The 22867-nt window shown below is 59.7% G+C and overlaps 1 protein-coding gene across 4 annotated transcripts; it reads left to right on the top strand.

The window, feature by feature from the left end:
- Positions 1 to 6261: 6261 nt before the first annotated feature.
- On the top strand, positions 6262 to 22004 carry CANT1 (calcium activated nucleotidase 1). Of its 4 annotated transcripts, none has more exons than XM_047833687.1 (4): positions 6262 to 6371; positions 16181 to 16833; positions 18789 to 18992; positions 19790 to 22004. In XM_047833687.1, exons 2-4 carry the CDS (start codon positions 16203 to 16205, stop codon positions 20158 to 20160), a joined length of 1206 nt encoding a protein of 401 aa, XP_047689643.1. In that variant the 5' UTR covers positions 6262 to 6371; positions 16181 to 16202; the 3' UTR covers positions 20161 to 22004. The 4 variants fall into 4 exon arrangements, with proteins under 4 accessions (XP_047689643.1, XP_047689646.1, XP_047689644.1 ...); XM_047833690.1 differs by lacking the exon at positions 6262 to 6371 and adding an exon at positions 7011 to 7236; XM_047833688.1 differs by lacking the exon at positions 6262 to 6371 and adding an exon at positions 8115 to 8275.
- The last annotated feature ends 863 nt before the right edge of the window (positions 22005 to 22867 follow it).

The raw sequence follows: 22867 nt of genomic DNA, 5'->3' as shown, positions 1-22867 counted from the left end.
AATCAAGCCCCCCAACGGCGGCAGACCCGAGAGATTTTCAATCAGAGGCTCCCCCTGGGGTCCAGGGACCACAGACAGGTTTTGGGGAATCTGTGACCCCCCCTCCCCCTAAAAAAAACCATGCAAAGCTGTGTGTGCACGCACGTGGGCACACATGTGCACTGTCAGACAGGGACGGACTTTTGCTTTGATCAGACTCTCAGAGAGCCCCATGAAGACCCCAGGCTGGGGGTGCAGACTTTCCAGAGGACCGTGTGGCCAGGGGACAACGAGGAGGGACATCAGCATCGCTAGATTTCTATCGGCCTCTGGTTCCTTGATATGAAACCCAGGCCTTTTTCCCAACTTAATCGCACAAGGTCTCACCAGGCCCCTTGGGCCCCTCCTCACACGCCGATAGCTGCTACAGGCTTCTCTGGAGCTGCCCCCGGGCCGGGCTGGTCTCCATCCTGAGTCAGAACAGACAGTTCTGGAGTCTTATCGTATCGCAAAAAAGAGGAAGGATCTGGCCAGAGTAACGGAGCTGCGCTGTGGCGATAACAGCATTCTCGCTGGCTTCTTTCTGAGCCACGTTCCCACGTTCTCCGCGAGCTTCGTGGATGTCACACCTGTGCCTGTTTGTCATTTATCACCGCTCCTCCCGAGGGCCCCTCTCTCTGGCTACCCGCGGACAGGAGATGTACAAACAGGGGTGCTGGTTTGGGGTGTTGCGGGCAAGGCACAGAGACCGCACCCCACCCCACCTTGCCTTGGAAATTCCTTCCCGCCACTGCTGCCCACGTGTCTGCCCGAAAGGCTGAGAAGTCGAGAGGAAAGGGGGCTGTGCGAGCCTGACACCCACCAGGCTCATCAGGTTGCCAGCAGAGCAGGGAACGTGGAGGTGGAAGGGGAGGGAAGGCTTGGGCGGCCCAGTGGCCGCTCCGCAGAGACACCGGCAGCCCAGCTGCTCCTGTGGGAACAAAGGGGAAGTGCCCTGACCCCCAGTGGCCCTGGGGGGCTCCAAGGGCACTCCGGTAAGGTCAAGTAAACACGGCCCACTGGAGACGGCGTTTCGGCTGGCGTGAGAAGATCCAGGAATCGCTCGTGCTCTCTGGCGTGTGTCTGAGGCCTGGCGAAACTTACAACATCCCTGGCTGCTTATCGACACGGGAAGCCCGGAGATAAGCGCGTCTTCGTTTCTGTGCGCAACACGAGGAACTTTCCCGGTCAGCAGGACCCAGGCCTAGCGCCCTGACTGACCTTCCGCCGGTCGCTCGCTCTGTCCTCGGATGGCCTTCGTGGCGGGGACACTGGAGGAGAGTCCTCAGAAGTCCCGTGCCCCAGGATCTCCCTGAATGCGGAGGGAACGCTCTCCACTGCAGCACCCCGGAGGCCCAGACCTTGGGGGTCCTGGATGGACACCACGGCTCAGGGCACACGAAGCCGGGCGTGTGGCTTGGAAGAGAAGCTGATGCAGAGATCTGCTCCCTTTCCTTACTCCATCTGAGAACTGAAAGACAGTTATCTTGAAGATAAGCCCAAGACAGAAATCCAGGGGCCCGACGGAGAGCAGGGCTCTAGAAATACACCCACACGATGACCCTCTCTTCCAGCGGCAGCTTCTCGTTCTAGCCGGCGGCCTTAAGTCCTGAGCCTGGAACGCTGCCCAACCCCACTGGGCCTTAGTTTCCTCATCTGTAAAGCAGGGACAGGCCCAGGACCTCTTCTCTGGACCCCAGGCAGCCAGATGTGTTCAGAGGACGATGCAGACATCACCCGGAGCATCTCGCCCCGCCGGGCTCGGCCGGATGCTTGTGGATATTTCCCAACAGAGGAGAGGCAGAAGCCGTGCGTGGCCTCACCACACTACAGGTCACACTGTCCTGTGCCCTCACGCCACACTCAGGGGGAAACCACGCTGTCAGGGCTTTTTGTATCTGGGGGACTTGGGGTTAAAGGATTGTGACTCTGTAATTGTCACACGGCTGAGGAAAGGACCGACGGAGCAGACACAAGGCCCGAGAGTGTTGGTTGCAACGGTCCTGATTGTATGATCTTTCTCCTTCCCCCCTCTTGGGTTGAGCGCCCACATCTCCCCAGAGATTAGGAAAGGGATTACTCCTATCTCTTGAGGCAGAAACCAGGAGGGTGACGGGTGCTGATAGTAAAGGTGGCAGTCAGGACCTGGGGTTTCCCAAGATGTCCATGTGAGACAGAAGGCTCAGAGGCGTGGGGAGTTCCAGAGAAAGGGAACTGTGGTCTGAGCACCTCCTGGGCACACAGCCCGCAGCTCAAGCCAACGGACAAATGGGCAAAATTTCTCAAGGCCAGTTCAGCCCTCAGTGAAAGAAAGAAAATCTGTCACCCAAACCCAGAGCTAGTCAGGCCCCTAGTGCTCTTTGTCACCCACTTCATTGTTGCTTTGACACGGTAAGTAGGGAAGCCACGTTGGTCTTGCAGACTATCTGAGCACCCCCCGAGCAACCGAGGCAGAAGGCTCCCGATCCAGCAAATATCTTCCCGTTGGAAAGTCCTGGCCAGCGCTGAGGACAAGAGTCATGGCCAAAACAAAACAAAACAAAACAACATTGACAAATCAGAACCCAAAGCCAGCAGCACTGCCTGGGGGAGATTTCATCAGCCCAGTGATGGGCAGAGGCCAGGGCCAACCAGAACCATGAACCCCCACACCCCCAAGGTCTCTCTCTTCGGTTCCCAAATGAGTTACAGGTCACGCCCATTCTGGAATTCCCTGGGAGCTCACACCTCCCACACAAGGATGTCTGGGCCAAACACCAGGGCTTCCTAAACATTCCCCAGGGGCCCCACATTCTCAGACAAGGGCAGCTCATGGGATGTAAAACCCAGAGACTCACGGGGGAAGAGAACATTCCCTAGAATCCCTGCCCAGAAGACAGCACATTCTATGTCCTCTGTTTGGCAATCCCTTCTCTCTCCCTGGGCATATCACTGCGGCTCTCTCTGTTTCCTCATCACGGGGAGAAAGCCATGTGACCTCGGTTAACGTCTGTAAGGCGCTCGGTGCCAGATACGCACAGCCTGTCATTAGGAGCGCTGTGATTTTTTTTTTTCCCCACTGTGGCCCCAACATTCCGCCTCTCCCAGCTATTTTGGGCCGGGCTGCCCAGTCGTCCCACAAGGGCAGAGACTGGTATTGTGAACTTCTGAATTCAGGCTCGGATGCTGGCGTCCCACTGCCAAAGGGTGGGGGGGAAGGCGTCTCTGTGGACTTTGGAGGGTGAAGCTGAGGTGGAAACTTGGCGGCCAGACCCAGCCTCCCTGGCCGCGGGCCCAAGCTCGTTGCTCCTGGATGGCGGTGCCCGCGTTCTGGAAGGCTGGGGGGCAGGTGGGGATCAGGGCTGCAAGGACAGAACAGGGCCATCTGCTGCTCTGCGGCTCTCACACCTCCCCTGTCGGAGGAGGACAAGCCTTCCTCTGGCGGGTCCCCCCTGGACTCGACGCAGAGACGGGCGGCCAGGGATACCTTATGTGCTTTCTGACTCTCAGCAGGCATTTAAAGCCCCATGCCTCGGTTTCCCCACTGCTCAGTCTTAGAACTTCCTTTTCAGCACTTTCAGAGACGTGCACAGACGGAACCATCAGGCAGCATTTTGCCTGCTAGATAAAATGGGAGGGCCCCCTGGTGGACCACACAAGCCTAAGCCTTAACCGCGCAATGAGTGAGTAAACACACGGTGGATGATTAAAGTGAAGAATTTTCGGTCTTTTATGTAGAGCCACAGGAACAAAAGGAGGAGAAAAGCTCCAGAAAAAGGCCATGGCGAAGCCTCCAACGTTGCAAAGGAGGGAAGGGGGATTCAAATCGCAGGAGGTACCCACGAAAAGCAGTTTCCCGGCACCGCCTGTCCGGAAGGCAGGAAGACAGGGTCTATTCACCAGGGGATGCAAACGCCCTCTGACCTAGAAATCTTCCTTCCAGGAATTTATCCTGCAGATAGACTTGGTGCTGTGCTCAAAGAAGCAAGTTCAAGGATATGCCCTGAAGCATTGTTGTAATGTAAAGATCACAGATATCCAAAGGGACGGCATTGGGGACCTGGTAAAAGTAACGGGACATTCCCCACAGCGGAATACTATGCAGCTGTTTAGGGAAGGGAACACCTCTCTACGGAACCATACGGAAAAAGCCGTGTTGTGAAGAGAAAACTTACAAACCTCATTGAAAAACATTAACAAAGACCTAAGTAAATGGAAAGGCAAACCGTGTTCTGGGTAGAAGGTTCAACATCAGAGAAATCTCAGTTCTCTCTGAATTAATTTATGGATTTAAAGCAATTCCATTCAAAACCCCAAAAGCGAAGGGTGGATGGAATGTAGGAGGGAGGTGAGGGGGAATTGTCCCACAGCACATGAAGGTTTATTCTTTTTTTAAAATTTTTAATGTTTATTTTATTTTTGAGAGAGAGAGAGACAAAGTGTGAGTGGCGGAAGGGCAGAGAGAGAGGGAGACACCGAATCCCAAGCAGGCTCCAGGCCCCGAGCCGTCAGCACGGAGACCAACGCGGGGCTTGAACTTGGGAATGGCAAGATCGTGACTAGAGCGCTGCCCACTGAAATGTTGGGGCATCTGCAGAAGAAGGAATATAAATGGTGGTGGGGGGGGGACCATAAGAAAGGTAACACAACTTCTCAGCAATCCAGACAATGAGAAGACATTTAATGCCATCAGATTGGCAAAATGAATACACCTGATAATATCTGTGGAGCGACGGGATCTCCCATCCATTGCATATAGTTTCATTTCATTTTTGTACAAGTTATAACAGGCATATATATTGTTGAGGGATGCATGTCTATACGCTAAAATTATAAGATAAAAGATGTGAGTGATTCAAGACTGCAGTCACCTCTTGGGAGGTGGGAGGGGTTGGGAAGAGGGAAGAGTATGGAGAGCTTTCGGGATAGCAGGGCCAGCGTTTTCTTTCTCAAGCTGGAAGGCATATGTAGATACAGATAGTTCGGTAAATGAAAGGTTTGAAAATCATTTAAAAATAATAGTAATATATGATATGTAGTTAGGACTCAGTTTAGCACAACAGGAAACAAGTGAATTCCAGAAGGGTTTGTCCCCTTTCCACCCCCCCCCCCAAAATGCAGAACCGAGTGTTTAGCAAATTTCCATTCGGCTTTTTAAAAAGGTAATTTAGGGGCGCCTGGGTGGCTCAGTCGGTTGGGCATCCGACTTCAGCTCAGGTCACAATCTCGCGGTCCTTGAGTTCGAGCCCCGCGTCCGGCTCTAGGCTGATGGCTCAGAGCCTGCAGCCTGCTTCCGATTCTGCGTCTCCCTCTCTCTCTGCCCCTCCCCTGTTCATGCTCTGTCTCTCTCTGTCTCAAAAATAAATAAACGTTAAAAAAAAATTTAAAAAGGTAATTTAACGGTATGTGTTCATGATTTGTTTGTGTGTCCCGAAATACCTCTGACAATAACCACGAGAAACTAGTAATAGTGATCGCCTCTGGGCAAGGAATGCAGAACAGGGGTGAGAGGGTTATTATTACCAGACACCATTTACAGAATCTGAATTTTTCTCTCGCGCCTGTTACCTAATGCGAGGCTCCCCCGGGACGGATGGGTGATTGCGCGCACGCAGAGGCTGGAGGTGCAGACCTGCAGCTCTGACCCTCGCCTAGCTCTCAGCTCTCGTGGGACACTTCACTGCTACCAGGCTTTTTTCATGACTGCTAAAATGGGCATCTTTGCAGGACTTGGGGGTGGAGGGCAGGGATGTCCATTAAAATAGCTCAGGGGCCAAGGAGGGGACCAGAGCAACAGGACGAACTGGATACCCTTATTTGGGACACTCCAGCCTGCAGACCTGAGCCCAGATCTTTAGTTTGGAACCCGAGCAGCTTTCCAACGTGGCGGATTAGAAGGGCGGAGGAGAGAGGGGCTCTCTCTGATGAGGGTGGCAGGAAGGGGTCCGCGCTGCCCCGCCTCCCGGGAGACCACAAGCGTCCTCAAATCTCGGCTGGAGAACTGATAGCCGCCTCCCGCCGTTGCTCCGCCAGCCTTCCGCTACAAAGCGGTGGAAAGGGCCTGCGGCTCCGGCAGCGCGAAGGTCTGCGCCGCCCCGGCCCTCGCCCCGGCCCTCGCCCCGGCCCTCGCCCCGGCCCTCGCCCCGGCCCTCGCCCCGGCCCTCGCCCCGGCTCGCTGAGCAGTAAAAAAAACTACAACTCCCAGCAGCCCCCGCCCGCGCCCGCGCCGGCGCGCAGCCGCGGAGCCGAGGCTGCCGGGAGCGCGTCCCGGAGACCCGGCGAGCGAGCCGGGCGGAAGTCGCCGCCCGCTGGGTCCCCGGCCCTGCCGCAGCGAGGCCCAGCCGCCCGCGGGCCCCGGAGCCAGGCCGCACCGGGTGAGTGACAGCTGCACCCGTAGCCGCCGCGCCCTTCCTCGCGACCGACCCGCGCCGCCGCCCTCTCACCCCGCCGCGCGTCCTGCCCGTGGCCCTCGGACTCCGAGGAACGGTCCCCTTCCGACGGGCGGTGGACACTCCACCCTCCGACTTGTGAGACACCTACCTGACAGACTTGCAGGACTCTCACTGGCTCTGCCTAGTGCGGGACACCAATCCCTTCCGACTCCTGGGACTCACACCCTCTCCGACTCTCAGGACACCTCCCCCCTCTGACTCGTGGGACCCACACCGTCTCCAACTCTCAGGACACCTCCCCCCTCTGACTCGTGGGGACTCACCCCCTCCAACTCTCAGGACGCCTCACCCCTCTGACTAGTGCAGGACACCTCCTCCTTCTGACTAGTGTGGGACATCACCACTTCTGACCCTGCAGGACACGTTCCTTTCCTGACTCACGTGGGACAGCTGTCCCTGAGCGCGATCCCTTCCTGCCCCACCGCGATCTGCCCTTTGGATGATTGCCTGGCCTCTCCTCCCCTCTCAGACTGGCACTTTAGTGCACCTGCAGCAGGCCAGCCCCACCCCCCCAGGCCTTCCTCTCCTTCCCCTCAGCCCAGCTCACCTTCCTTCTTTTTGCTGTCCACCACCCTCCTCCCCTCCCCCCTGTGGCCTGACCCTCTCATCCCTGGGTTCCTCCACCCCTGTTGCTTGGGGCCTTTCCTTTGCCCTCCGTGTCACCAGGCCTGGCAGGCCCCTAGCGCTCGCAGTCCCTCTTCTGTCTGCCAGATACACCTTTCTCGCGAGCACCTTAGTGTCCCCAGGAAGCCAGTGTCTCGGCTCCGTCTGTCATTCTTGTCTCTGGGTATGTGCTCGCCGTCTCTCCCTACCACGTTTCCAACAGCGCAGAGGTTTGGGAACAGGCGCCTGCCGACGTCCACCGACTCTCGCTGGCTGTTCAGGGCAAGGACCCAAACTTGGCAGAAGCATGGCGTCACCTTCGGGAACCTAGAGTCTCTGCAGCACCCCCCCCCCACCTTGCCCCTCCTCGTAGGAGCTGTGTGGGAAAGACCTTTCTGGGCAGGCTGCAGCCCCCCCCCCCCCTCCAGCTCCTGGCCCCACCCCACAGGCCTCAGTGGCACAGTCCATCGGGAGCCCGCGGGCACAGCGGGGCTCCTTCCAGAGCAGCCAGTGGCCTCCCCGGGCCCCTCCCTGATGGCCTCAATGAGCCTTCTATTCAGGCCTGGGGGCCGTGCTGAAAGATACATTGACCAGCCGGGCCTCTGCCGTCGGGACCCGGGAGGGGCGTCTCCTCCTGTGCGGGCCCGAGCGTCCTCCGGGAGGAGGGACTCAGGTGAAGCGCGGATTTGTTCAGGCGCTGTTAGGCGGCCACGGGAGTGGTCTCCAGACAGAGGAGTCTCAGTCCTGTCGCGGTTTTCCGTCCGGGTCAGCCGGATCGCAGAAAGCGTGTTATGTGGCAGGGTGGTGGAGAAAGTCACATACTTACAGGTGTGTGGGTGCCCCACCGTGTCCCCCGCGATCCCTCGGTTGAGGTGGACGTCTGAGTATTTGGTGCCTTGTGTTAGCTGAAAGCCCTGTTCCCCCAAAAACTGTACCCCAGACGCAGTTCCAGCCATACTTCCGTGGCCCGCAACCATGTAGCAAATGTTGGTTTAAGCAATTGATAATTGAGGAAATGTTTACCCGCCAGCCTAACTGCACGTAATCCGCTGTGCTTCCCTTGAGCCACCGAGGGAGTGAGGACGGACCCGAGTGTGACAGGTCCAGCTCCCTGCGTGTGGCCACCAGGCAGCCTCGTGCAGGCTCACAAATACAGCCCCTTCCACCGGACTCGTAAGACCTTCTGAGCGGCGATGTGGCGGGCCTCGTGGCAACCATATAGGGTAGGTCTATAGATGCTCTAGTGTTTTCTTGTTCAGAAACGGGACGGCCCCGCTCTGAGAATGTGGTCCAGAGTCCTGAAACGGATCCGCACCGGGACAGAGAAGCCGTTGCTGTGTTGTGTAGACATTTGTGGAACGGTACCTGGGATACTGGAAGGAAAATCCAGAAAGTACTGCCCTCCTTTTGCGAGTGCTCTGGAACGTGGAGGTTTTCTGGAAGGCTCTGCTTAAACGGCAACACTAAGGGAACGTAAAACGTTTGTTTTGATGTTTCGGGACTTGTTGATTTTCCTTCTTGTGAGACGAAGACAATTACTTAGAAAAAAAGAAATCCTGATAATAGAGCGATCTGGGAATACGTTCGGTTTTCTCTTTTTGTCTGCGTTTCCTTTGAATCCTACTTGTTTATCTGTAATACGTGCAGTAATGAAATGGAACTCGCTGCTCGGGGTTCCTATGCAGAGCGCAGTTCTCATCCGTGGGAACAGGCCATGGGAATAAGGCAGGAGCGGGGACCCAGATGGCATTGTGCCGACACCGGGTGACAGTGTGGATGTGAGTGTCAGATCAGAGCGCATCCAGAATGGCTTCAGGGGGTCCGGCAGGGCTGACCGCTGGCTGCATCCTGGGAGCCGGGCACCAGCAGAGCAGGAGAGGAGATGGGTTCGGGCAGGTGCGACCCCACCGTCTACGGGAGCAGGCCGTGATTTGGGTGGATGGTGGGATTTTTATTGTGTCCCCTTATCTTCAGGCTCTCTGATAACAGGTAGCGTTGTTTGGGACGTTGCTTTCAACCGGAAGGGTAACTTTTGCTGAAATTGCTCCTGATGGTTCGAGTTCATCACACACGGCCCTGCCGTGATGCAGTAAATACAGGCTCTGAGGCTGTGTGTGGAGGGTCCTGGCCCCTGGGAAGCTGAGGCTTCTTTCCCTGTCTCCCTTCTTGTGGCCGGCAGAATGATGGCCCCCCAAGATGTCCACATCGTGACCCCCAGAACCTGCAGGTGTATTATGTGGCAGAGGGGGCCGAAGGTAGCAGATGGAATGAAGGGTGCCAGTCAGCTGACCTTGAAATGGGAGGCGCATCCTGGATGACCCAGGTGGGCCCAGCCTAGTCCCAGGGCCACAGAGCAAGTGGACGCAGAGAGACAGGAGAGCAGGGAGGAGGGCGTGCGAGGCTCAGAGAGATGCGGCGTTGCTGCTTTGAGGATGAGCAGGGGCCGCACGCAAGGGACGCAGGCATCTCTGGAAGCCGGAACCATCTGGGAAGAGGCTTCTCCCTGGAGCCTCTGAGGGAAGGGAGCCCTGGATTTTAGCCCAGCGGGACCTGTCAGACTTCTGTCCCGCAGGCCTATGACATAAGTGTGCAGTGTTGAAGCACCACACCTGCCCGGAGTGGTCACAGCAGCCACAGAAGCTCGCTTCGCTCAGGTAGTTGACTATAAACAAAAACAGGGCTGAAAAAGAAGTTGTTCTGAGGTGTATTTAACCTGACCCGGGAGGCAGCCGTGAGTGCCTGCTGTATGCAGAGAAAGGGGGTGGGAGACCTGACCCGGGAGGCAGCCGTGAGTGCCTGCTGTATGCAGAGAAAGGGGGTGGGAGACCTGACCCGGGAGGCAGCCGTGAGTGCCTGCTGTATGCAGAGAAAGGGGGTGGGAGATGCAGAATTTAGTAGGATCCAGGGTGTCGGCCTTTAAGGAAATGATCTGGGAGGAGGGCCTCAGTCCCTACAGCACATGCTTGGCCACTGTGACTTTTTCCTTCCTGGTTTCCTTGTGCCTCTCACCCCGTCCAAATTTCAGGTGTGGTTTCCTTGCTGAGTGCAAGGCGGAAGCATGCCGTGAACCAGGTAACGTTTTCCAGGAGCCTGGCCCCAGCGGGTGTTCGGCATTCACTTCCCTGACCCTCCCGGCACTTCTGGAGTCCCGGAGCCCGCCAGCCCTCGCCTCTGTCTTTGTCGCTCCGAGGAGCTCAGGGCCGGCAGCCTCCACTCTTTTCTCCAACCGGGAGGTGCGGTGGGCAGCGAGCTCCCCCCTGCTGCCCGGACGCGCGCCCTCTTAGGAGCGTTCGGTTCCGAGACCGGGGCCGTGCTGGGGGAGGGGAGGCAGCCACTGTGCAGGGGTGAGGCGGCGCCTGAGCCCAGATCCTGGAAAGGCGGAGGTTTGCTCTGGCAGCTGCAGCTAAACCCGTTTGTTCTGCCACCTGTCACACACCTGTCCTGAGGGAAGCGGGGAAAGAGTCCCTCTTGGCTGTGGGCTCTGTCGGGAGTGGCCACGCCTGTCGTCTCAGCTTTATGTAGAGTCCTGTCGCGGCCTGAGGATGGCGTGAGAAGGTAGGGGTGGCCGCTCCCTCCTGGGGCTCGGGCGGGAGCGTCTCCCTAGCAGGGTCCGGAGTCCGGGGACCCACTTGGGAGTGGACAGACCCCGGGTCACACCGTGTCGCTCAGGCCTGTGTTACAAGGAAGTGCTGGCGACCGAAACCAGAGATGTGGGCGAGGCAGTGAACCGTTCTTGGTGCCCGTCTAAGAGAGGGGGGGTGGGGAAGGAAAGGAGGATTGGAGCCCCCCGTGGGGGGGGGGGTTGTCCCCCCGGGTGGCTCTTTCCCGGGACCTCTCCCGGCGGCGGTGTGGCTGGCGCAGGAGAAGGGAGGCCAGCAGGGGTGCGGCCCCCGGGTTTCCGAAGGGAGATCCGGAACAGGCGAGCGTGGCCAGCCAGAGATTGTGTGACATTTTGCCGTAGCAGCTAGGTTCTAACTTTCCTGATTGTGTAGGATCAGCCCATTATGCCGCAGACGGTGGGGTTGACGACCTGGTCGTCACGATAAAGCAAACATTTAAACGGTGTAGAGCTTTGAGGAGCGCGGGCAAGGAGAGAGCCTCACCCGGGCCCTCTCCCGGGAGCGGCTCTGTCCGTTTCGCTGTTGCCCGCGCGGCGCGTTTCTCTTGGGGTTCATGGCTGCACATTTGGGGTTGTGGTGGTGGGTGGAGGTGGTGGCGTTTCCTTTAAATACGAACGCGAGGCCCCGCGCTGCACCAGGACACAGGCCCCATCAGTTCTGAGAGTTCTGGGTGCTGAACCAGCCTGGGCTTGGGGGGGGCAAATGGAAAGACATCTGATTTTATCTCCACAAAATAAAAGTAGCTCCTAGGACACTAATGGAGGGCTGTCTTCAGAGGTTGGGTTTTGGTCCAGAGAGAAATTATTCCAGTCGTGAAGCTAAAGGGATTTTTCTGGAAGGCAGACAGAGCCCCCTGTCGTTCTCTTGTTCCCGAAAGGTGGTGGGGCCCCAGGCTCTGCCCGCCGGTCAGGGGCTGGGACTAGCCTGGCGGAGCAGAGCCCCTTCCCCCCAGGAGCTCAGAGTGGAGCCGTGGTCGCAGGGGGCAGCACAGAGGACGGCGTGGGAGGAGGTGTGTGTGTTCCTGGGGCCCTGCCGTGGCAGACTACCACAAACGTGGCTGAAAACCACACACATTTATTCTCTCCCAACGCGGGGGCCAGAAAGCCGGTATCGGTGTCACTGGGCCGACATCAAGGTGTGAGCTGGCGAGTGCTCCCTCCAAGGCTGTAGGGGACAACCTGGCCTGGCCTCTTCCAGCTCGGGGGCCCCAGGCACTTCTTGGCCACGGCCCCGTCACTCCCCTCTCTGCCTTCGTGGTCACAGTCTCCTATCATTGTCTAATCCCCCTCTGCCTCCTTTTGTAAGGACGCTCGTGGCTGCATTTAGAGCCCACCTGGATCATCTCCCCACCCCTAGATCCTTCACTTAGTCACATCTGCAGAGTCTTTATTGACAAATTAGGGGACACTCACAGGTTCAGCGTCAGGCCTGGATATCTTCCGGTATCCACAGGAGGGAAGCTCACTGGTTGGGGAGTGGGTCCTTCACCATCGATGGGGGCAGGAGGGGAAAGGGACAGCAGAAGCATCACTATCATGGCACAGCTAGGGGCCTCCAGGTGGTTCTGTGTGGTCAGAGAGGTTGGCGTCCCAGGCAGAGGCATCACGCACAGGGGTTTGGCTCACGGACTATGGAATTATAAACAACCCAGCGCTGCGTGCATGTGTGTGTAGGGCTGAGGAGTTTGTCCGTTAGTGGGAGAGCTTTAGGATCTAGTGAAGGGCTTCAATCCACGTTCGCTTGTTCGGGGAATCGATCTGTCACTTGTGTGCAGGATGGGTCCGAGAGGGTCCAGGGCAGGGCCCGGCACGCTTCCTCTGTGGAGAGACGGTCCTCGTGTTTGGCCTTGCAGGCTGTGCCGTCCTCGACCTTGCTGCCGTGCCCAGTACTTCCGGGACGGTCCAGCCGCTTCTGGTCAAGCCTACTTACACGGCTAGGCCCTCCGGGCAGGTGGGCGAAGGTGCTGGCAGAGTGAAGGGGAAGGTGGGGGGGAGCCGGCCACACGGCTCTGGGAAGGTGGCCCTGTTCCGTCCCGGCTTACACGTGAAGGAGCCGAGGCCCGGAGAAGCGAGCTCAGGCCTCTGATGGGTGGCGGGATGCAGGTGGGACCTGGACGGTCCAGATCCCCAGAAGGCCAAGGTGAGAGATGGCGCCAGGTGGAGGCCTTGGGGGTGGGACCCCCATCCAGAGCTGGGGTGCAGACCAGACCAGTGAGGGGAGAGAAAGCGAGCTGCCTGCTCCCCAGGATGACTTCTGAGGGCTGCGAGTGCCCTCAGCCAGCTCAGCAGATTCCTGGGGGAACCCGTTCTGGTGCCCGCGGGCAGACGAGGGGGCCCAGCGGCCGGGCCTGGAGTTCGGGGCAGAGGTGCGGGCGGGGAAGGCGCTGGGAGCCCGCACTGTAGCAGTTCTGCCCCTGGAGACCGAGCCCACCTCACGGAAGATTCAGGAGAAGAGGTGGGCTGCAGGGAAGGAGCTGCAGGCTCACTGTCCTCCTGGCAGGAGGTTCAGCCTTGTGACATGGAGCAGGACGGAGGGGCGGAGGGGGCAGAGGGGCGGAGGGGCGGCTCCTCCAGGATGGTGAGGGGCGGGGAGGGACCGAGGTGTCACAGTCTGCGGAGGGGTTCTCGTCCCTCAGACACGGTATTTACTGGGTGCATTCGGTGTACCTGAGAGTATAACACGGGGATCAAATGGCCACTCAGATGGCTGATTTGGACACATATGTAGATGGTGGAGAAGGAACCAGAAGAGCAGACATGGCTGAACTACCCCCAAGAAGCAGGAGTGGGCCCCTTCTCTCCAGACCCCTTGGACCAGGGCCAGGCAGCCTGGTGCATGGGAGGGGTGGCCATGTGGGCTCTGCCCTGGGCCCCCTCGTCACCTGCAGGAAGCCAGCGGGCAGGAGATGTGACAAGATGACCAGGGGCAGGATGACGAACCAGGAATGGAGAGCGGGCAGGCTAGGGGCCAGTAGGGCGACACCTCACGATGGAGACCCCTGGCGGGCATTGCGTCCACCTCCCCTGAGGCCCAGTGTGACAGCCGGGCCGGATGCGGGGGTGTGGATCTGCAGTATGACCAAGGTGGGGCCTGGGGTGGAGTTGAGGGACTGTTGAGGACGTGGGCCTATTTTTCATTCCTTCCGCAAATATATGCCGAGTTTCCACCGTTCGCCAGGAGTGTAAGTTCACAGTGGGCAAGTCCCTACCCCGTGGAACCACGGCAGCGCAGAAGTGATTATGTGGGTTGCTGAGGGCCTGGGAGAGGAGGGGCAGGATGCCGTGGTAGAGAATGGGCAGGCACTCCAGGGCAGCCCCTGCAGGGTGGGCGGCCGAGTCTTTCTGGGCAGCTGACACTTTAGAAAAATCCTGAAAGGTGAGGCAGCCACGCAGAGAGGCGAGAGCGTCCTGGCGGGGGGAGACGAGCCCCGGCCAGGGTGCACGAGGGCCACGGTGCCCGGCCGGCCAGTAGAGGAGCCGGCTCAGGGAGGTGGAGGTCTGGGTGGGGGCCGTGCCGCAGTGAGGGTTTACTCCCAGAACGCGCGGCGACGCGGTGCGATCCACCCGTGTGGGTAGAGCAGGTGTCGCCGGCCGCGGGGCAAGTGGGTCACCAGACGGGAGTGGCAGCAGACGGTGTGGTTGGAGGGGGTGGGTGGCCGAACTGCCAGGTCTCTGGCTGGAGCAGATGCTGTGGGGGGAGGGGGCGTGCCTGGGTTCTTCAAGGTGGTGGTGGTCCTCGTGCAGAAAAGGGCCTCTCCTGAGGTTCCGATGGAGATTTGGCCCCGGGCAGCAGAGAATATGGTGACTCTCCGTCACCAGCACTATTCCTGAGGGAGAGGTTGGGGGGGCGGAGAAGCTTGGGGAGAGCAAGCGAGACTTAGTTGGGAATAGTAAGTTGAGGAAGCGGTAGAATCCAGGCGGAACTGGGAACGGGAGGTGAGCGGGGGTTGAGAGCTCAGTGGCCACGTGGCAGAGGAGATGGGCTCTGGGTGGCTTGGGCCCAGCCGTGGTTTGGGAAGCCCTGGGCTTGGGTGCAGCAGAGGAGGGGCAGTGGCCGGGACCCCCGTCTCCCAGCCAGGAAGGCCTCAGCCGCCAGCTCTGTGGCCACAGCTGGGCCGCTTCCCGGGGGGGCAGGGAGCCCTCGCCCAGGAGGGAGGCCTGGGACCAGCATCTGAGGTGAGGCGGGGGGCTTCCCGAGCCCACCTCCCCCGCGCAGCACCCCTGCCCCCAGGGCCCCCCTCCCTTTTCTTCACCCGACCCTACGGGCAAAACCTACACATGTGTCCAAAAGCGAGAGAAGGAAAGGGCTGGCTTCCACGTGGAACCATGGCCACGTTTTTCTACCCGCAGAGCCAGCGGCCTGTGGTGTGGATGGGAGCTCCTTGGCCCCCCCGCCGTGGGCCGTGTGGACTGGGGTGCGGCGGGAGGGGGGGCTCGGGGTGGCGTGAAGCTGCCTAGCCCCCCGCCCTTCCCTGCTGCCACCCATTAGCAAGAGGAGCATCCGCCCCTGAAGTCACGTCGTTGGCCGTTTCGGGGCAGGAGGCAGAAGTGGCCTAGCGGTCCGGCCCGGGAACTTTCTCATGCCGGGACTTACTGAGTGACAACTGAAGACGGAGACCGAGGGCCGCAGCCCAGAGCCGGCTCTCTGCCGATCGTCCCCAGCTTGTCCGGCGTCGCTGTGGCCACGCCAGCCAGGCTGCCGTGGTCCGTGCCGGCAACGTAAGCAGGGGGCAGGTGGTGAAGAGCCGCGGTTCCTGGCCACCGCCCGGCTGTGGTAGTGCCCCGGGGAGTGGGCCAGGGTCCCACGGCTCCAGGCCAAGAGGGCCCGTCAGACTCTGGTCCCTCCGTCATGTGCATGAATAGAAGGGTGCCAGAGGACAGACTTTGCCAGAAACAGAAGTATTTCTGTTTGGTTTACGTCTGCTTTATACTTGTATCTGCATGTATACAAGATGCCTGGCCCAGGAGGAGGTGCGCACACGTCCGCTCTGTGCCCTGTTCTAGGAGTGCAGGACTCATGAACACGCTGATAGTTGTGTGCCATGATGTTGGGGGGCGGGGTGGTGACAGATGCCAAGGAAGGGGACATGGGGGCTGCTGTCGGGAGCAGAGCCCTTGGAGCGGGCTTCTCGGATGAGGTGGCATCTGATGAGAATGTAGCTCAGGAGCCTGTCCTGCCCAGACCCCTCGGCACCCCCACTCCCTCCCTCACCCCCTGCTGCTCCCTCTTTCTGAGCTTGTAAAGCGCCAGCCTCCACAGAACTCGCCCTCGCCAAGCTTTCTATCCCGCCAGTCAAGACAGAGGAGATGGAATAGTTTTGCTCTGGAAAGACTTCACATCTTTCCAAATAAGTAAACAAAGATATTGCTAGAGTCGGGTTTAATGAAGCCAAATCCTAACAGCCGCACAGCAGTGACAGTGCCGTTCCAGGTACGGCAGCCTTCAGGCCGTGCACCGTCTCGGGATTGGGAAACCGCTGACCTCTCTCCTCTCTCTCTGGGTGCCCAGGTACCGCCTGCCCTTCAGTCTGATGCCCGTCCAGCCCTCCAACCACCTGGAATGGAATGAGTCTATGCACTCCCTCCGGATAAGTGTGGGGGGCCTTCCGGTGCTGGCGTCCATGACCAAGGCGGCAGACCCCCGCTTCCGCCCCCGCTGGAAGGTGATCCTGCCGTCCTTTGTGGGCGCCGCCGTCCTCTGGCTGCTCTACGCCCACCGCCCGCCCCCAGGCAGGCCCCCCATACCCAACGCCCACAACTGGAGGCTCGGCCAGGCACCCGCTGACCGGTACAATGACACCTACCCCCTGTCCGCCCCCCAGAGGACGCCAGGCGGGACTCGGTACCGAATTGCAGTTATTGCTGACTTGGACACGGAGTCAAGAGCCCAAGAGGAAAACACCTGGTTCAGTTACCTGAAGAAGGGCCATCTGACCCTGTCAGACAGCGGGGACAAGGTGGCCGTGGAGTGGGACAAAGGCCACGAGGTCCTCGAGTCCCACCTGGCTGAGAAGGGGCGGGGCATGGAGCTCTCCGAGCTGATCGTTTTCAACGGGAGACTCTACTCTGTGGACGACCGGACAGGGGTCATCTACCAGATCGATGGCACCAAGGCCGTGCCCTGGGTGATCCTGTCCGATGGCGATGGAACCGTGGGGAAAGGTAGGTCAGGCTCTCTCCGCCTCCCGGCTTTGGCTGAGGTGTCGGGGGACAGGTTTGGGTTGACTGTCTGCCGGTCTGGTTTGTGCCCGTGTGCGGTGAACACGACCAGGAGGGACCACCGGGAAGAGCCCTGTCCCCCCTGCTTCTGGCCCCCGCCCCCGCCACCCCCCACCCCGAGCTGGGAGCCGAAGCCTTACGGGGCCTCGGACCAAAGCAGTTTCTAGCAGTAGGAGCTTCTTCCTAGAAGACTGGCCACGAGGCAGGCTCCTTTCTAGGACTAGTTTGAGGGCCCTGTCCACTGCTGCTCCCGGTGACCCCAGGATCGAGCCCTTTCTTCCATCTTCAAAGGTGTCTTCAGAGCACGCAGGGATGACACCCTGTGAGTGTTTTACCTTTAAAGCCATGGTGTCCAATTGCCCTCATTTTGAACGGAGACTTTATTGAAAAGGTAAACTTGCGCTGCCTGGGGCTCCTTTCTGGAAACCCAGCCGAGGGAGGGTCTGCGTAGCAGCGACCGCACTTGAGTGGGATCCGTGCTCAGAAACCAGCTGTCACCCACTGCTCTGCTGAGCCAGAAAGGAGTTACCGCTTTCAGCCCGCGGGGAGCACAGAGCTAGGAGAGGGAGCCAGAGCGGGCCAGGGCCTTCCCCGGGGGAAGGGGCCGGGAGGCGCTAGGCACCGGGGGGGGGGGGGGGGGGGGGGGGGGGGGGGGGGGGAGCTGACAAAAGCCCCGCTCTCAGGCTGGGTGTGCACCCTCTAGGAAGCTAAGCACTGCGGCCTCTCTAAGGCCGGAGCAGTGGCAGCAACTAGCTGGCCCGTGGGGCGCGCCGTCTGCCAGCCCTCCCCCTCCCCCTCCCCCCCCCCCCCCCCCCCCTTGATAAAACCCCTTCCGGGCTTGCCCAAGCCTCGGGCAATTGGCAGGGAACTATCTCGGCCTGGGTTTTAGAGAAAACATTCGTTGCCCATTTCCTGCCATGGTTTGTCAGCGTTTATGGGCAACCATCATAGTTCTGTTCTTCCCTGTCGGATCAGGAAGAGAGCGGAATAATGGGAGCCTTGGGTTGCCCTGTGATCAGGTCATCGGAAGGGACAAAAGACTGGTCAATGGAGAGGGCCTTATCTGAAAGTGACCCCGGGGGGTTGATGAGGTCCCTGAGACCACAAGGTACTCAGCGGGTCCCTCCAGAGCCACCTGCAGAGGAACATTCTGGAGGCCACAGCTCTAGGTCCTTGGGGCCGGCCAGAAGCTGGCAGAACATGTGGGAAAGCGGGCACAGTTTAGAACACGGGGTGCGGGGAACGGCTTTCCCACACAGCCTGAGCGCCCTGCAGCCTTCAGCTGGGCTCACAGTAAGTAAACCTGCCGAGAAGTAAACACGCTGATCAGAGCCGACTAGGAGCCCCCACCAGCCCTCGTAGCTCTGGCCACTGGGGCTTCACGTCCGCTCGACGGGTGCCAGGCACGGTTGCAGAGACAGAGACCGCTCTCTGCTACAGTAACCTCTCCAGGCACTCCCACTTGCCCGGGGTCGGGGGTATCCTGAGGTTGGGGCACACAGCTTGAGAAACAGGTCGGGGATCAGAGGAGACTGACCAGTGGCTGCTGGGCCATTGGGAGTGGGGGAGCAGGCGAGGCACCAGCGGCAGGAGCCATTGGAATCAGTTTAGGACAGGCTGTCCCAGCAGAAGGTCCCTAGATCCAGTGGCCAAAGAGAAGGTGACGGGTCTTGGGGACAGAGGACAGGGAGAATAGCAGGCAGAGGGCCGGTGCCCCACTGCTGGCCCTCTGGGAATGGCGCCCTGAGCCAGACTGTTCCCCACTGTCTTGTCATCGCCTCGTGTGAGGTCCAGCATGGGTGCCCTCTGATGCCCAAGGCTGCCGGACCCCCCGCGAACCCAGGGAGCAGAGGGGTGGCTGTCATCTCAGGCGCGCCCCCTCGTCTCCTTGTCCCCAGGCTTCAAAGCCGAGTGGCTGGCGGTGAAGGACGAGCATCTGTATGTGGGCGGCCTGGGCAAGGAGTGGACCACCAGCACGGGGGAAGTGGTGAACGAAAACCCGGAATGGGTGAAGGTGGTGGGCTGCAGGGGCAGCGTGGACCACGAGAACTGGGTGTCCAGCTACAATGCCCTGCGGGCCGCCGCGGGGATCCAGCCGCCAGGTAAGGGACCCGGCCCCGCCCGGGGTCATGGCAGATGCCGGTGCGCTGCGGGCGCGCTTTCTCTGGGCACGGCGGTGTTGGGCATTTCTGCCTGTGCGGTCTGTTCCCAGCCCCCCCGCATCCCTTCGCTGTCCCTGACAGAGCGCCTCCTGCTGTCTCAGACCACAGCCCCTCCTGTGCCAGCTCTTCCAGGTAGAAGCAAGGTGGACCGCGTTCTGGTTCTCCCCTCGCCTCCCGGGAGAGTGTCACGGCTTGAGTGTGTGTGTCGGGGCGGGGGGGCCGGGGGGGTTGGGATGCTCGGAGCGGCCAGGCAGCTCCAGGCTTGGGGGGCATGGCGCTGGGGACGTTGCTTCGCCCCCAGATAGGAGGGTGTGCTGCCTCCTTTTCAGCCTCGAGGGAGCGTCTCCCCCCAACCCTGATCCCTTCCTCACAAATCCATCGTGCTGGCTTATCTCGCTCCCTTCCCCCGGGCTCGCTCGCTCATCGTGCTCCTTGGTGGGCAGCAAGAACAGAACTCCTGGCCACGGGTCCCCAGGCCTGGGCGGTCTCGGTCTGGCTTTCCCGTCTTTGTCTCTCGGAGTGACCAAGGACGAGGACGGACGGAGAGCGCCGCAGGGAGCAGGGAGGTCTCGATGGGACGGAGTGGTGACGCTCCCCGGCGGCCCGCCCGCCACGCACTGCCAGCAGCGTGGAAGCCGGCGCCGCGGGCGCACGACCACGTGGTGGAGGGTCCCGTCCGCGCCCTGCTGGCGGGCGGGGCGGTCTGGTGACCCCGGGGGTCTGTCGTGTGTCCCCAGGCTACCTCATTCACGAATCGGCGTGCTGGAGCGACACTCTGCAGCGGTGGTTCTTCCTGCCGCGCCGCGCCAGCCACGAGCGGTACAGCGAGAAGGACGACGAGCACAAGGGCGCCAACCTGCTCCTGAGCGCCAGCCCGGACTTCGGCGACATCTCCGTCGGCCACGTGGGCGCCGTGGTCCCCACGCACGGCTTCTCTTCCTTCAAGTTCATCCCCGACACCGACGACCAGATCATCGTGGCCCTCAAGTCCGAGGAGGACGCGGGCAGGGTCGCCACCTACATCCTGGCCTTCACACTGGATGGCCGCTTCCTACTGCCGGAGACCAAGATCGGCAGCGTGAAGTATGAAGGAATAGAGTTTATTTAAATTTACAAAATTCAGACCAGCAAGGCCGAGAGGTGGACGGTGTTCAGCCATCGGGACTCAAGTTTTCTAAAAACCAGAGGACGGCGCTTTTCCGTGGTGTTTTGTTTTGCTTTTGTCTCTTCCTTTTCAGAGCTCAGGTGTGTGCCTGGTTCAGAGACCCTGCCCGCCCCCCAGAACGGGGAGGTCAGCCCCAGGGTGCGAGCAGAGCAGCCGCAGGAGGGGGTTCCGCAGAGCGCAGCGGCGGGCAAGGGGCCGGGACAGTCCCCCTTGCGGCCACCTGTTCCGTGCACTGCCACCTGGTGGTGGGAGCTGGTCCCTGCGGGCGTCCTAATCCGGGACCAGCCCTCCCGCCTGCCCACCTCCCTTTCTGTCCTTCCCTTTGTGCTTTCGTTTAATAAATGTTTCTTGAGCTCCCCGTGGGAACAAAACAGTGAGTCTGAAGTGGGACCTGCCCGTCGGGAACTCCCAGGCCACCCCCTTTTCTTCCTTCCTGGGGAACCTCGTGCGTTAAATCCACTCCTCGAGGCGCCCGGAAAGGAATCTGTCTACACTACAGGGTGTCACAGGGCTGTGTGGGCGAAGGCAGACCTCCAGGGACGCATCTGCCCACAACCCACAGGAAAGGACACAAGTTTGCTCGTTTGTCCTCAGCCTCACATCAGGCAGTCTCCGCTCCGTGTGGCTGACTCCACGGTTTTTCCCTTCAGGAAGCTTCTGTGGCCAGGCAACACTTGGAAGTTTTAATTATGGCGCTCGCTTTGCCAGCATGTGTACTGAGGTTTTAATTATTAACTCTTTTTAATTAAACCAATTTCCTTTCTCTTAGTGGAGTCACCAAATCTTATCACACAGACCAAAGTCCCATAGTTAACGAATTCATTCCCAGCAGTGGAGGAGGCTGGAATTAAGTTCTGACAGGCGGGAAGACAAGTGATTAAAGCATTTAGAAGTCCTCGGTCAGAAGATGTGAAGACAGAACATTAGCAACTGTCAGAAGTTGTCTTGCCTTTAGAGACTTCCACGAGTGACGATCTTTTCCTTCCTTTATGGGCCTGCCCTGGGTCAGGGGTGCTGGGCTCTTTCCAAGAGAGGTCATGTACGAGGCCAGCCTGGCCCTGTGGCTTCTGTCCCCTGACCTTTTGTTTCTCCCTCCCCGGGGAACTTGGCAGCTTCTCCTCTGGAAACTTCACACAAATCGCTTGCTTATCTGCGTCCCTGTGGCCTCTTCGTGCTCCACGGCAAAGGCGAAGGGTTTAGGACAGGTCAGCCAGGACCAGAGCCGAGGAGGGCCCTTCCCCTGAAGCTCCCTCACCCCTCAGGGAGTTGTAGGATGCCTGATGGTCTGGGAAGGGCCATCTTTTAGGCTCGGGTGTCACTGAGGACCCCTGTCTCACAGACTTTTCCCGCTTACAGACTCTGATACCGCTGCTAGGAAGGAACCCAGGGAGGCTCCCGCTCCCACTATGAAGTATCTGGCAAAAGCATGTGACACGTTTCTCTGGAACTCGATTCCTGCTGGACGTAGGCTGGAGCAGCCAAGTGTTTCCTGACTTTGCCTGGCCGGGCTCCCTGACCCACGTCCTTGATAAACGTCACTGACGTGGAGGCCGTGTGAGTTTTTGAAACGGAAGCAAAATTAGGAAGGTTGGACTTGGGACAGTCAGTCACTAAGCCGAGACCTTTCTGATGGCACTTCAGGCCTAGGTGCCCCAAGGGGGTTTTTCACAGTTAGGGATTTGGGACCGTTTTAAAGCTAGACGTTTTCTGTTTCTGTATTTGCTGCTGTAAGCATCAGGATTGTTCCTTCCTGCTGGAGCCATTGTTTTCTAAACAATAAAGTGCTAGAGGGGACTGTGAACGCTCTGTCTCCGGCTCGGCTCCGTGTTGGCTGTTGGCCAGGGGCCTCATGCAGGAAATGTAAGAAGGGTGGCGATTCACAAACAGGCTGGGCTCTCTCTGGGGTGCGCTCTGTCCTCTTCTGGGGCGGGGGCGTCTGACAGGCCATGGGAATTGGCGGGACAGGCGCCTTCGCAGACCAGGGAAAGACTTTTCTGGAAAACGAATCATCCAGTCCCAACTTTTCCTGTGTCTGAAGGCGCCCGTTTGGTCATTGCGGTGAAGGACACGGGCTGTGAAATCACTCACAGGTTCCAGTCCTGGCCCCGACGCTTCCCAGCTGTGTGGCCTGGGACAGCACGTCTGACTTCTCAGTCCTTTGAGTTCCTCGTCTGTAAAGGGAGGATGCTGCTGTGAACAGCCCCCGGTGCCCAGTTAGCATGCGCTCGCCCGTTCTGGCTCGCCGCGTGATGGGGTGATGAGGAGGGTCCCAGCAGAGAGGTTAGGCCGATCAGGGTGCCCTTGGCGTGTCTGTGGAGCTGCGGGGATGAGCCCGTTCCCCGGGGTGCGAACCCTCAGGAGCACCCAGGAGCAGCGGATGGGGAAGGGCTGTTGGAGAAGATGGGCCTGAGCTGTCGTAGGACCCAGAGGGCGTGCTCACAGGTCCTTTTCTCTCTTCAGACCCTCCCTTGCTCTTCCCCCTCCCCGCCCTGCTCTGCGTCCCCAGAGACTGACCTGGGGGGGGGGGGGCACGGAGGGAGGAGGATGAGCCGAAGGTCCTCAGTTCCCTCTAGCGGGGTCGCCTCCGGCACGATCTCGCGAGAAGGGGCCCCCCTGCCCTCTCAGCCTGTGCTCCGGTGACTGCTCCCTG

Source organism: Prionailurus viverrinus, chromosome E1 (assembly GCF_022837055.1).
Source record: "Prionailurus viverrinus isolate Anna chromosome E1, UM_Priviv_1.0, whole genome shotgun sequence".
In the NCBI taxonomy this organism is placed as follows: domain Eukaryota; kingdom Metazoa; phylum Chordata; class Mammalia; order Carnivora; family Felidae; genus Prionailurus; species Prionailurus viverrinus.
The sequence above is the reverse complement of the archived record's forward strand: the minus strand, read 5'-3'. Positions and strand labels throughout refer to the sequence as shown.

What these genes read in the sequence shown, in the direction of transcription:
- CANT1 (XM_047833686.1), top strand. Translation starts at nt 13,825, where the DNA reads ATGCCGAGTTTCCACCGTTCGCCAGGAGT. An exon ending in TTCCACCGTTCGCCAGGAGT is followed by an intron (nt 13,854 to 16,180) that starts GTAAGTTCACAG and finishes CTGGGTGCCCAG; the next exon opens with GTACCGCCTGCCCTTCAGTC. An exon ending in CGCGGGGATCCAGCCGCCAG is followed by an intron (nt 18,993 to 19,789) that starts GTAAGGGACCCG and finishes GTGTGTCCCCAG; the next exon opens with GCTACCTCATTCACGAATCG.